The 11,876-nt window shown below is 38.8% G+C and overlaps 2 protein-coding genes across 2 annotated transcripts in view; both read left to right on the forward strand.

The window, feature by feature from the left end:
* Positions 1–778: 778 nt before the first annotated feature.
* LOC112136706 (vitelline membrane outer layer protein 1 homolog) lies at positions 779–2,422 on the forward strand. The gene is made up of 3 exons (XM_024258587.2): positions 779–1,030; positions 1,719–1,831; positions 2,032–2,422. The coding sequence occupies exons 1-3, from the start codon at positions 821–823 to the stop codon at positions 2,339–2,341; spliced, it is 633 nt and encodes a 210-aa protein (XP_024114355.1). The 5' UTR covers positions 779–820; the 3' UTR covers positions 2,342–2,422.
* Positions 2,423–5,210: 2,788 nt separating this feature from the next.
* col28a1b (collagen, type XXVIII, alpha 1b) overlaps positions 5,211–11,876 on the forward strand; it is a 26,258-nt gene continuing 19,592 nt past the window's right edge. Inside the window, exons 1-2 of the mRNA XM_036216065.1 lie at positions 5,211–5,508; positions 9,426–9,997. Of these exons, the coding sequence (XP_036071958.1) occupies positions 5,301–5,508; positions 9,426–9,997 (780 nt within the window). The 5' untranslated portion in view covers positions 5,211–5,300. The remainder of the gene's footprint in view (positions 5,509–9,425; positions 9,998–11,876) is intronic.

Below are 11,876 nucleotides of genomic sequence, written 5' to 3' on the forward strand. Positions count from 1 at the left end.
AAGAACAATGTCAAAAACCACAACACAAAGGAAAGAATTCACAACGGAAATCAATAACTGACTTTTTTTCTGTTTCCTTGTTGCTGCTTGAAGTTTTAAGCATTTACCTGAGAGGGGATAAATAAAAATAAATCTGGGTGGATATTTTTGTTATTTTTTTAACTAATCTTGAGTATTTAACATAGTAACTGATAGTAGTAATAATAGTAACTGCTTGTAGAGTCTGAGATGCAGTTCTTGATTTTTCTCTCAGCGTGGTTCGGTCTGATTCAGGAACTTTAAAAAGTTCTCATTCGCCTTTTCTCCACCATCATGGACGTGTTTCCTTCAGAAGGTCATGTTGGCAAAACTTCCAAGACATCTTCTGATTTCATGGACGCTCTGCACTCCTGCTGACGATCATTTCATGAAGCTTTGGGGATTGCTCATGTTTTGTTTTACGTTTAGTTTTAGTATGAAAGTGGATCATCAGAGGATCAAAACAGATGGTGAAGCGTGTATCTTCATGAAGCCTCATCTTTGCTGCTCCACCTGAATGTTCTCATTGTGTTTCTGCAGACTTTGCAGCATCAGCGTCAAACATGTCGCTGCTGCTGAACCAGATCTTTGAAGTCCTGTTTGTTGTGAGGTTTTCTGTGAAGGATTCTGCAGCACAGACACTTTCTTCTGCAAAAAAAACTGTCCCCCCAGCTGTTTATTCCCATGTCCTTCTGTGGTGTTTCTGTAAATGAATCACTCTCATGAATCGCCCTCATAAGAGCTCCGATCCGCTGCTGCTCTCCACAGTTACGGTCCAGCAGAATCCTTTCCTACAGTTAGAATGTCGGGTCTGCTCGCCACCGTGGCCATGCTGGCCGTGCTGTCCTTCGGGGTTTGTGAGGAGAAGGTCTTCCTGCAGCGAGCAGGAACGGCCTTCAACAGCAGAAAGTACCGATCTGTGCTGAACGTGACCAACGGAGAGCGCTTCGGAACCTGGACCTGGCCCGAGATGTGTCCGGAAGACTACTTTGTAGTTGGATTCAGTGTTCGGGTAACAGAAAAAGATTTATCCACATTTTGTTTAGTTACCATAAAAATACACTGTTATAAACTTCAACCTGATGTCATAAATCAAAATAAAAAAAACTGCTTTTTAATGCAAACATGAAAATCATATTGAAAAATTAAAACTTTTTTGGAGAAAGTTTCCTTTAATGCTGTATGTATGATTTCATTTTTGATTCGCATATCTTTGTTTACGTGATTTTTTTTTTAAATAAACATATTTTGTTAGATGTTTCAATTTATTTCAGTTTTTTTAAATATCAAACAAACAATAAACAACACTTTTATGGAGTTTTTACATTTTTCTCCACAAATGACTGTTGTGTCTGTATAAATGTAGGAATAAAAAAGAAAAAGTCGATGAAGTCTCTAATGTAAATTAGATAAAATAGTTTAGTTTGGCTTTTTTTAAAACAGCTTTCTCTCATAAAGTACAATTTAAATAGTCTGTTTAGATTTCAGTTGGTTATATTTAATTCAGACATTTTATTTAAAATTCTATTTTTTGAAATGCAATGACAAGCAAATTATATCTCTTAAAGCTGAAAGGTTCTCAGCAAACAGACTTAACTTGTTTCCACTTCAATAAAAGCAGTAATCCTGTCATTTATAAATGAGGCTTTTTGATGTCCACAGTCTGAACTCTTCTAAACATTGGTGGTTTCTTTCTTCAGGTGGAGTCAAACCAGTACGGAGGAGACGACACCGCCCTGAACGGGATCCGCCTCATCTGCTCCAAAGACGAGAACCGGAACTTCCTGTACTACGTTGAATCACATACTGGACAGTAAGCTTTTATCCTACTTTTATTAAATAATTTTAATATCTTGTCAAGATTTGGATAAATAATGACAAAAAAAGTCACAAATGTAGCTCTAGAACGTTTTAAGATACAGCTGCATTTATTTGCCATTTATAAAAGTAGATCATCAATAACAGCCCAGCTGTCTCCTGAAATAATTGTGACTCTTCATCCTTCATCTTCAGCTTCGGTGAGTGGTCTCACCCTCAGTACTGCCCCGCCGGCATGCTCACCTCCTTCCAGCTGCGCGTGGAGCCCTACCAGGGGCTTTTCGGAGACGACACGGCCGTCAACAACATCAAGTTCCGCTGCAGCAGCAACCCCACGCTGGAGGCTCCCGGCATGACCTGGGGGGAGTACGGCCACTGGAGCCAGGACTGTCAGGGAGGAGGAATCTGCGGCATCGAGACCAAGATGGAGGAGTACCAGGTTGGCCTGGACGACTCCAGCCTCAATGATGTGCGCTTGTTCTGCTGCGACAAACATGAGCAATGAATAGGTAAACGGAAAGTCAATATCTAGTCTCTTTAACCTCTTCAGAACCTGAGAAAATGTTAAATAAATGCTTAAACTGTATTTGCGTTGTGTTTTTTTTGTGTGTGTGAAGTTTGTCATCTTAACATTTACTCAACGATAAAGGAGAGGTTTCTGTTGAAGATACTCAGTGTCTTGCTCCAGATGTGACTGACAAAACCATTCTGCGGTTCAGGGGCTACAGGCAAAACATTCAGAGATATCCCCGCCATGTGGTCCAGCATTTCTTGATACACGGGTGGGATCTGGTTCAAGTTTCGGTTCTTGAAGTGTAACACAAACTGGCCCGAGACCCGAAGATGATAAGCTGTGAATGACTGGATGACTAGGTTAGGTAGGACTTATCCATGAGACCTCAATAAGAAGATTTGCCCTTGAGGGTCCTCTCTAGGCCCCTAGACTGAAGTTTCTAGCCCCAATTACACCGGACTAGACCCAACTTGCCCTGAACTAGAGGCTAACCCTAAGGTCAGTGACGTGGAGACTAACTTTAACCCTGTCGTTCTTAGCCTCCCAGTCTGGTTTCTAGCTCTAACCTAGACTAGATACTAAGCTTTAGTCCAGAAGAGGACAAACCTCAATCCTGTCCTCCCTAGCCTCCTAGTCTTTGGTTTTATAGCCCTAATCTGGACTAGAGACTAACCCTATAGTCAGTGAGGAGGAGCCCTTACCTCAACTCTGCCCTAAAAAAATGTGTGCAGGCAGCTCATATCCTATAAGGGTAATTGGACAGTTTCCTGATCATGGAGGATGTACGAGAGCCCTAGACTCACATACCACTGAATCCAGTCAGACGTGGTAAGAATACAAGACGTTTCTTCTTCTGGTGTAAACAAGACTCATTATAATCAATGAGTGTGATCACTCATTGATTAGTGGTGAGCTGTTTACTGGAGCGCTAAAAACAAACCCGGATTGTTGCTCTGTTGGAAGAAAAGTCTAACAGTAAACAAAAAAAAGTACTGAGTTGAGGTGCATCATGGGAGAAAGCAGTTTCTTGTTTTATTTCGTGCTTGGGTGATTTCCAGGATATTTTATGGTATTTTTGTCCTGTTTATTTATTTATTATCATTTAAGGGAAGGCAAGTTTATTTGTATAGCACATTTCATGTACAGAGACAATTCAAAGTGCTTTACATAAAACATTAAAAGAAACAATCAAAAGGAATAGTAAAAATGTGATCATTAAAATAAAATTAAAAGAATGTAAAACGATTTAGTTTCACGTCCCTTACCAAAAGTAAGTATACTCAAGTTTGTTATTAAGATGGTATCCTCTTAGTTTGCTTTTAGGTCCTCTTTAGAGATAAACTTTACAACTTCTCGTTTACAAGTTCATAAGTTCATGTTAATTTTATTTGTATTGTATTTAGAATTATACTAAGTCTAAATATATTTAGCCCATTTTTGTTAAGGTCCTTCAACATTTTCTTACACAGCATTAAAAGTGGAGTAGATGTATTCTTGGTGGCAGGGCTCAACCAGTCATGACCTCCTCTGACCACCAGAGGGAGCCCTCGCCAGAGTACTGACTGCACCTGTTCCCTTCACCATGCTGTATTTACCCTGCTCTCCACTCAGCTCTAAGTGAAGTCTTGATTTGTTGCTCTGATGCATTCAGTCTAAGCGTTTGGTCTCTGTTGCCTCTCTGTGTTTGACCCCTGCCTGTTTATTCGCCTCCTGCCTCGCTCCTGACTCTGACCCTGGCCTGTTTCCTGACTGCGCTCTGGTTTATGTCTACCTGCTCTTCGTCATCATTAAGCCTTGTTGCAAATGGATCCAAACGTCTCAGCCTCTTCGTCACACTTGGAATATTTCCAGTATATTAAAAATTTATTTTTTACACTAATCAGTAGAATTTTATTACTTGTAACTAAAAGCAAACCTTAAAAGCTACAATAGATAACTTCAAAGTGTACTTTTATAAACTTAAAGTAAACGTGAAGTTCATTGCCATTAAACTAATAGAAGGGTTACTTTAAGTATACTTCTAAGTATACTTTTTATAAACCAAAAATGTTGTGTCCTATGTTCATATATACTCCAAGCCTCTAGGGGGTGCTAGAGGATAGAGGTCAGAGAGAGAGACAGGGAAAGGAGAGAGAACTATAATAAAGCAAATGATAAGTAAATACGTTTGTCTTCTTACGCCTCGAACATTACAGTATACTTGTTAGTAAACTTCCAGTGTACTTTTTGAATGTACTTGGTCCACTTGGAGAAAAATAATTTTCTGTACTTAGGTCTGCTTTTTTTGGTTGATGTAGACTATCATTTAAAGGTCGTGAAATGTTAAAAGTATACAACCAACCAAATAAAAACGTTAAAACTTTTAAACATATACTTGAAGGATACTTAATTTTGGTCAGGAGTGTTTTCTGCAGATTGATTAAAGAGTCTCTTTGGTGCACATCAGCCGTTCTTTAGTCTGATGATCTCTTGTTCATCACCTCATAAGAACACGTTTTAGGACCGTCTCCGGCTTGTGGAACATGCCAGCCCACACTAAAGTCCCAAAGCGGCGCTGCCCTTCACTGCAGTGTTTCCACAGACCCAATGGACGCTGAATAGCCAGAGCCGTTTGGTAAACTGGTGGTCTCGGCTGCCCGCTCATATCAGCGTCTGTAGTTTCAAGGCTCAGACAGGATAAGTGGCCCCTCCTGACCTGCAGTTCTGGCAGCGCGCCCGGCGCTTCGGCTCATCTGCTGGTTTATCTCAGTCCGGTTTATAGAGAACCGGTCAGGCTGACAGAAATGCCTCCAAAAGAGCCAGAGCTGAATGGACGCCCAGAGCGGACCGCTGCTCAATGAGGTAAAGTCACTTTCTACCCAAAACACTTCTTAAATGTTAACTCCTTTATCTGAAACTTGTCTGAATCTGCACAGATTATTGTTCGAATAATGGTTTACATGTTTAGGGTATGCAGGATTTTAGATCAAAACTCCCAGCGTATTTGACACAAAAAATAACACGTTTTTCCACCGTCAGGATGGACATTTTTTTAAGTAGCCAAAGAAAAGGACTGGTTTTGTGTCTGCTGCTGCTGGCGTTCACGCATGAGGTTAAAGGCCAGAGGAGGAAGAATACGGGCCGGAAAAACTACAGGCTGCAGAACGAGGAGGGACAAGGTAATTATGACCAGAACTCTCTGATGGTTAAAAATCCACATTCAGTCACAAAACACTTGAAAAGTCAAATTTAAATTTAAAAAAAAATTATTTTATGTGTTAATTTACATAATTCTGCATTGTTTTTGCATTGAATACATCAATCAATTTGTTGTTTTTTTTATTTTATTCCGTTTTTACCTGATAATTTGTCAGTTTAAGCCATTTTGTGGACATTCTACTGGAATGAAAAGTCAGGTTTGACCTATAGACAAACTCAACTTGTGCTTAAAATGATGTTTTCATGAAATGAAGGTAGCAAAGGTCTAGTATGCTGGGAATGGGAGGTGTGGAGGACGATAATAAAGAAGAAAAACTTTTTGATAGAAGCTAAAACTGTGAAATAAAGAAACTTAAACCTCATTAAAAATAAAAATAAAACAGTGAAATAAACCTTAGTAAAAAGGGAGACAAAGTGAGACTTACACACATGAGAAAAAGCAGGAAAAAAGTAATAACTAAAAAAACTCAAGAAAACTGAGCCAACAGAGACTTTATAAGAACCACAAGTGTCCAAATGTAGTCCGCTCTTCAGAAGAACTCCTTTATGACTCCTAAAGGCAACTATTTTATTGTGTTTTATATTTTATTTTGAAATTTTTCATAAAAAAGCTTCAAATTTAATCAACAAAATGGGGTTCAGAGTAGAGATGTTAATACAGCTGTGGGGTTGCTGGTTTGATTCCTGCTACTCCAGGTAGGGTTAGGTGGGACGCTGAACCCCCCATCAGAATGTGAATTTGAGAGCCCCATTCAGGATGATGAGGAGCATCAATGTGCTTTAGCTTTTAAAAACCACCAATGCTGGGATGAACTTATGCTTTAAATGCATGTAAATTCAGAAAACAGCAGTCAGAATATTCAATTTAAAAACGTGTCTTATTTTAAGATTTTCTGATTTTTCCTAAATATTCTATTTTGTTTGGTTTTTAGCTTCACTTTGGTCAACTGAACACATTCTTAGTGAACATTTTTATATGAAAAAAATGAAATAAAAGAAACCAGTTACATTTCAAAATAATGTTCTTTTTTTTGTGGGATGAATGTCTAACTTTATTTGCTTTAATCTCCTGTTACTTCTTATAAAATCTTTTAGAATTCCCCACAGCTTGATATTAAAAACACGTTTATTCACAATGAGGTTTTTGACACCAGACATGTTTTTCTGGAACAGAGAAAGTTCATTTTTTCACTAAAAACATTTCCTTTTTAAAATGACCTCCCAGTTTTGTGAAACTGAGCACAAAGCCCGACATCTGTGGCGTGAGGTGCAGACCTCTGACCGTCACATCCTCTGTTTGGAACATCAGTTTCTTTTGGCGGGGCCTCGATGAACCAGACTTGTTGTTCCAGCACATACCGGCTGTGGAACAGATCTGAAGACCTTTGTGGTCGGCTCACTTTGAAGCTTTTTTTCAAACTTTTTGAATGAGGCAGTTTGTTTAACACTGAGGGAAAAACAGTTTCTGATTTACATCTGTTTTTTTTTTTTTTTTTTTTTTTTTTACGTTTATGGATTAAAAAAGGGACATTGCATGTTATCGAATAATCATAAAAACATATCTAAATGTGCTAGATTTGAGATTTTTCCATCTGTAGTCCCCTTGGTGTGTCTCTAAAATGTTATTCTGTTCATTTAACAAAGCAAATATTTTAGAAAACATGACTTAATCTACATTTTCTTGAAATAACATTAACTACTGATGATTGTTGCATTACATTAAAAAAAAGTTAGTTTTAGTTCCTTTTACATCAGATTTAAACAAAGAACTGTGATGTGAAACTCCAGAATGCTTATAGTTCAATACATTTAAAACAAAAAGTAAAATCAATGAAAACTTAACTCATAAATATGTCAAAGTATTATAAAACTGTGAAATATATGCACTAGTTTTATTAACAAAAAAAAATCTTGTTTTAGACATTTTTATTTCACTTTAACAGCTTTTTTTTTTAAGTATAAACCAGTTAGGTCACAAAATATCATTATTACTTGATTTTTACAAAGAAAAATCTCACAATTATGTCAAATGCTAAGCTAATTAGCATGTAAGCCCCACCCACTTTGACTTATTGAAAAAAATGTCATTATTAAGTAAACATGCAACAAATGCATTGAAAAACGATCATATGCAAATAAATATCTGCTTTTAAGTAAAATGTTGATTTCAAATCACAAATTAGGTTTAAATAACAACAACAAAAAATAACTATTTTAAATGGTTTACTGAGGAAAATGGGATTTCAAATCCACCAAAAACACCGAAAGCAGTTTACTACACCCCTTATGGATTGGTGATATTGATCCTCTGTAGATCCTCTTGACTGTAAACGAGAACTGGACAGAGTCCCTCCCTCCTGGTGTTCCAAACAGGAAGTACCTGGTGGCTCCAAGAAACCAAAATCCCATAGACTTCAATCGAGAAATAAACATTCTATAGTTTAAGCTTTTCAAGTTACAAACAGACCAATCAGATAACTCAGTAAAAGTAGGTGGAGCCTCCAGCATTCAAAACATTTGATTGACAGATTTTCTTCAGCCCGTTTTAAAAGCTCACAGCTTACTGACATCAGCTGGTTCCATCATGGCAGCGTCCATATCACAAAAATATGGCGACTGAATTGACTTAATTTGTTTGTAGCCAGAAGTAAAACCTTTTCTATGGGTGAGTTCACCCTCACTCTGTCCAGTTCTCATATACAGTCCGGAGTTCATTCAGTTTTACGCTGTGGTTTGGTGGTATCCAGGTTTAGTATTGTCCTCTACAGAGGACAGTTTGGTGTTGCTGTAACTGATTTAAAGCAAGTTTTTAAAGCTAAATTAGTTTATTTCATAACAATAAAGTAAACTTATAAAGACAAGTTGTTTGTACTTCAAAGCTTCGTTTACACCCGCCTAGGCAACGCACGTTCAGGTACCCACTTCCAATGAGAAGTCTGCGTAAATCCAGATATCTGCATGTTTAAAACTCTTGTGTTCTCACGTTGCTCTGCAAGCTTTTAACTTCATTTCAATTTTCTACTTACAAATCTCTGGCCTTTGAACATTTGTTAAAAGTTAAACTGGTTGAACTTTGATCAATCAGAATCATTTGAAATTTGATCATGAAGGAGAAAGCAATAAAACTGGAATCATATGTACCAAGTCTGTCATTTTTCAGTATAGACCTATGAAAGAACAACCCTGGAGCCAGATTCACGAGATTTAAACCGCTTTGACATTTTGCATCAAGCCTTTTCCAACTGTGGGTCCATGCATGAGGGTGCAGACAGTCCACTGTAAACACCAAAAGCGTGTTCAAGAAAGCTTGCTTAGCATGTTCTTGAGCGTGTATCACGGGTCCAGTGTGTATGTAGAATAAAACAAAGACTTTTCATGCAGTTCAGACCTTAATCACTGTTTTTCCAAGGGTCTGAATCTTTCTCTCTCTCATGATTCGATACACATCTTGATACGTGATCCACAAACCGATTCATGGAAAATCGACTAACTTTGTGGCGATACGGTAACAGTCCAATTCTCTTCTCTAAACGGAAACAATCTAGATATTTATCATTCATTTAGCATTTAATGCTATAAATGAAAATGCTTTTTAGCAGAGAAACTTTTTTCTTCTTACAAAATGTTTAAATGACATAAGAGCTTCAAACATAAAAAAATCTAACTTATGGTTACCTGAATTGGTAGAAGTTAGTGTGTGATTGGACGTCTTCTTTGGAACTTATGTTTGTAAAGTAGAGAGAAAACAGGAAAAGAAACTAAAAAAATGATTTTATGTCTTTTTACCAACATAATCTTGTTCACATCTATGGTTTTCAATACTGCTGTTATTGCCACTGCTGGGTGGACGTCTCCATTTGTATCTCTCCATCTCTAGCTCCTTCGTCCAAGCTGACATGTTCTCTGGAGGTGGCCTTCATCTTGGACAGCTCTGAGAGCTCGAAATGCTGCTTCGAGAAGCAGAAGGCCTTCGTGTTGAAGTTCAGCACCCGGCTGGCCATGCTGCCGGTGGACTTTGAGCTGCGGGTGCGGATGGCTGCGGTCCAGTTCAGCAGCTCCGTGTACATCGAGCACAGTTTCTCTGACTTCAAAGACCTGGACACCTTCCAAGGCAAAGTCAGCGCCATGAGCTACATCGGGCACGGCACCTACACCACCTACGCCATCACCAACGCCACGCAGATGCTGGTGAAGGAGACGCCGAAGAACAGCGTCAGGGTGGCGGTGCTGATGACCGACGGCGTCGATCATCCTCGTAACCCCGACGTGCTGACCGCTGCCGCTGAGGCCAAAGGCTACGGCATCAAGATCTTTGCCATTGGGTTGTCCAGCATCGCCCAGCAGAGGCAGAACAACGCCAAACTCCGGGCAATCGCCAGCGCGCCCGCTCAGCAGTTTGTCCAGAGCCTCCTGGACCCTCTACTGGAGGAGAAGCTGCTCAGAGAAATGGTGAGGACACTTCTGTTCTGATCTGCATGATGTAAAATACACATTGGAGCCACGTTTGTTTGGAACATAGATGGTGGAACGAGCAGCAGAGATGTTTAATTCCTTCAATTTAAGCTCCTGTGGGTTCAGATGCCAAGAATCAAGCATGAAGAAGAAGCTGGAAAGGATGCAGAACATCTGCCTCATAATCAGTGATGCTGCATCTGTGCAGCCTGGAGCCAAATATAAGGATGGTTTGAGGCCCAACAGAGCTGGGTTTGTCAGGGACCAAAATCTGTCTGGTTCTTACGACCTCTTCAACTGAAGAGTGTTATCCATCCGAAATAAATATAAAGTGGAGTCAGAAAGCCAACAATTTTTAATCTATGAGGCTAGATTGTGTTTTTATGATTCTGCACTGGAAGCACATGAGTACATTTTTAGATCAGTTTTGGTTTATAAACTGTGATGGACGGACGGCCATCCCATATTCTGCTCCTCAACTGCCTTCCAGGCATTCTCCAACACTTTCTTCAGACCAGTCCCACTGATCATCCTTTGATCTATTTTCAAAGTTCCCAATGATCTTTTAATCATAATCAATAGTGACAAGAGTCTGACGATACGATACTTATCCCGATACATGTCTTACAATACGATACATACCATAATATATTCCAAGTATGTACCAGAACAGTTTTTCACTTTTTTTTTAAGAGTATGACTTAGAAAAAAACTCTTTCATTGTACGAATACGTTTTTCATTGTAGTAAAATTGTAAAATTGGTTTTACGTGACGCAGAGTTTTGGTACAAGTATCGCCATATCGGATATCATGATATATGGCCAAACCGATTATCCGCTACAACCGTAATAATTTTACAGTTTTAAGTCTAAATTTTAAAAATTGTTTTGTTTTCTAGGACATAGTTTCTTCTGAGTCTCAGAGAAATTTGCTTTTGAGTTGTGGGTGGGACCATTGACGCAAAGTAAGCCTGCCCTCATTTCCCATCATCCTTTAATTTACACTCTCTCCCACTAGCTTACAGCCCCTCACAACCTCAAGCTAACATTAGTAATGCAGCAAAAAATATCGTAGCTATCCAGCCGTTCGTTTTTGATCCAGATACCAGCTCAGACAAGGAAGACATTCATGGATCTATTTGTCTGCAAATAGATCCATGGGGCGGAGCTGGGGGCTTGTAGCCCGCCGATTGTAGCTTGTACAAAACAACCACAAGCTTTTTCACTTTTTCCTGATTTAAAATGACTTGAATAAAGAAATACTCAGAAAAGCAACTTAATTTTATTTACGTTCTCCATCATGATGAAAAAGCTACAAAAACATGTTAAAAACACAATTTTCATCGGAGTGGGTCTTTAAATCCAATTTAGAAACACAAAGTTGCATGACCACACACATTTTCTGCAGTGATAGCCTGTGACCAGCAGGAGGAGCCAGTCAGCTGTTGTTTCTGTGTGTTTTATCCTGTGTAGTCAGTAGTACCCACACCTGAACCATCATAGTGTGAAGGCGGGTTTTATCTTGAACAGGTTGCCAGCCCATACACAGAGACAAACTGCAGCTCAATCACAAAGTGTTGACAGCTACAGTCCACATCATCTGCTTTTCCACGTTCCTCACAAACGTGGCTCCATTTTAAGAGAAATAACAACAAACCATTTACAGATCAGAAGCATTTCTGCAACAATAAGTAATCTAATAAAATATTTGTCTACGGGGGCCCTAAAGGAACATTGAAGTAAAAAAAAAATTCTGATTACTAACTGGTGCTCACCAGATAGTAATCAGGAAAAAAAATGCTTTTTTACCTAATTTTTTGTTTTGTTTTGTTTTGTTTTGTTTTGTTTTGTTTTTGTCCCTTTAGTACAGAGCCCT

This window comes from Oryzias melastigma, linkage group LG16 (assembly GCF_002922805.2).
Source record: "Oryzias melastigma strain HK-1 linkage group LG16, ASM292280v2, whole genome shotgun sequence".
NCBI lineage: Eukaryota > Metazoa > Chordata > Actinopteri > Beloniformes > Adrianichthyidae > Oryzias > Oryzias melastigma.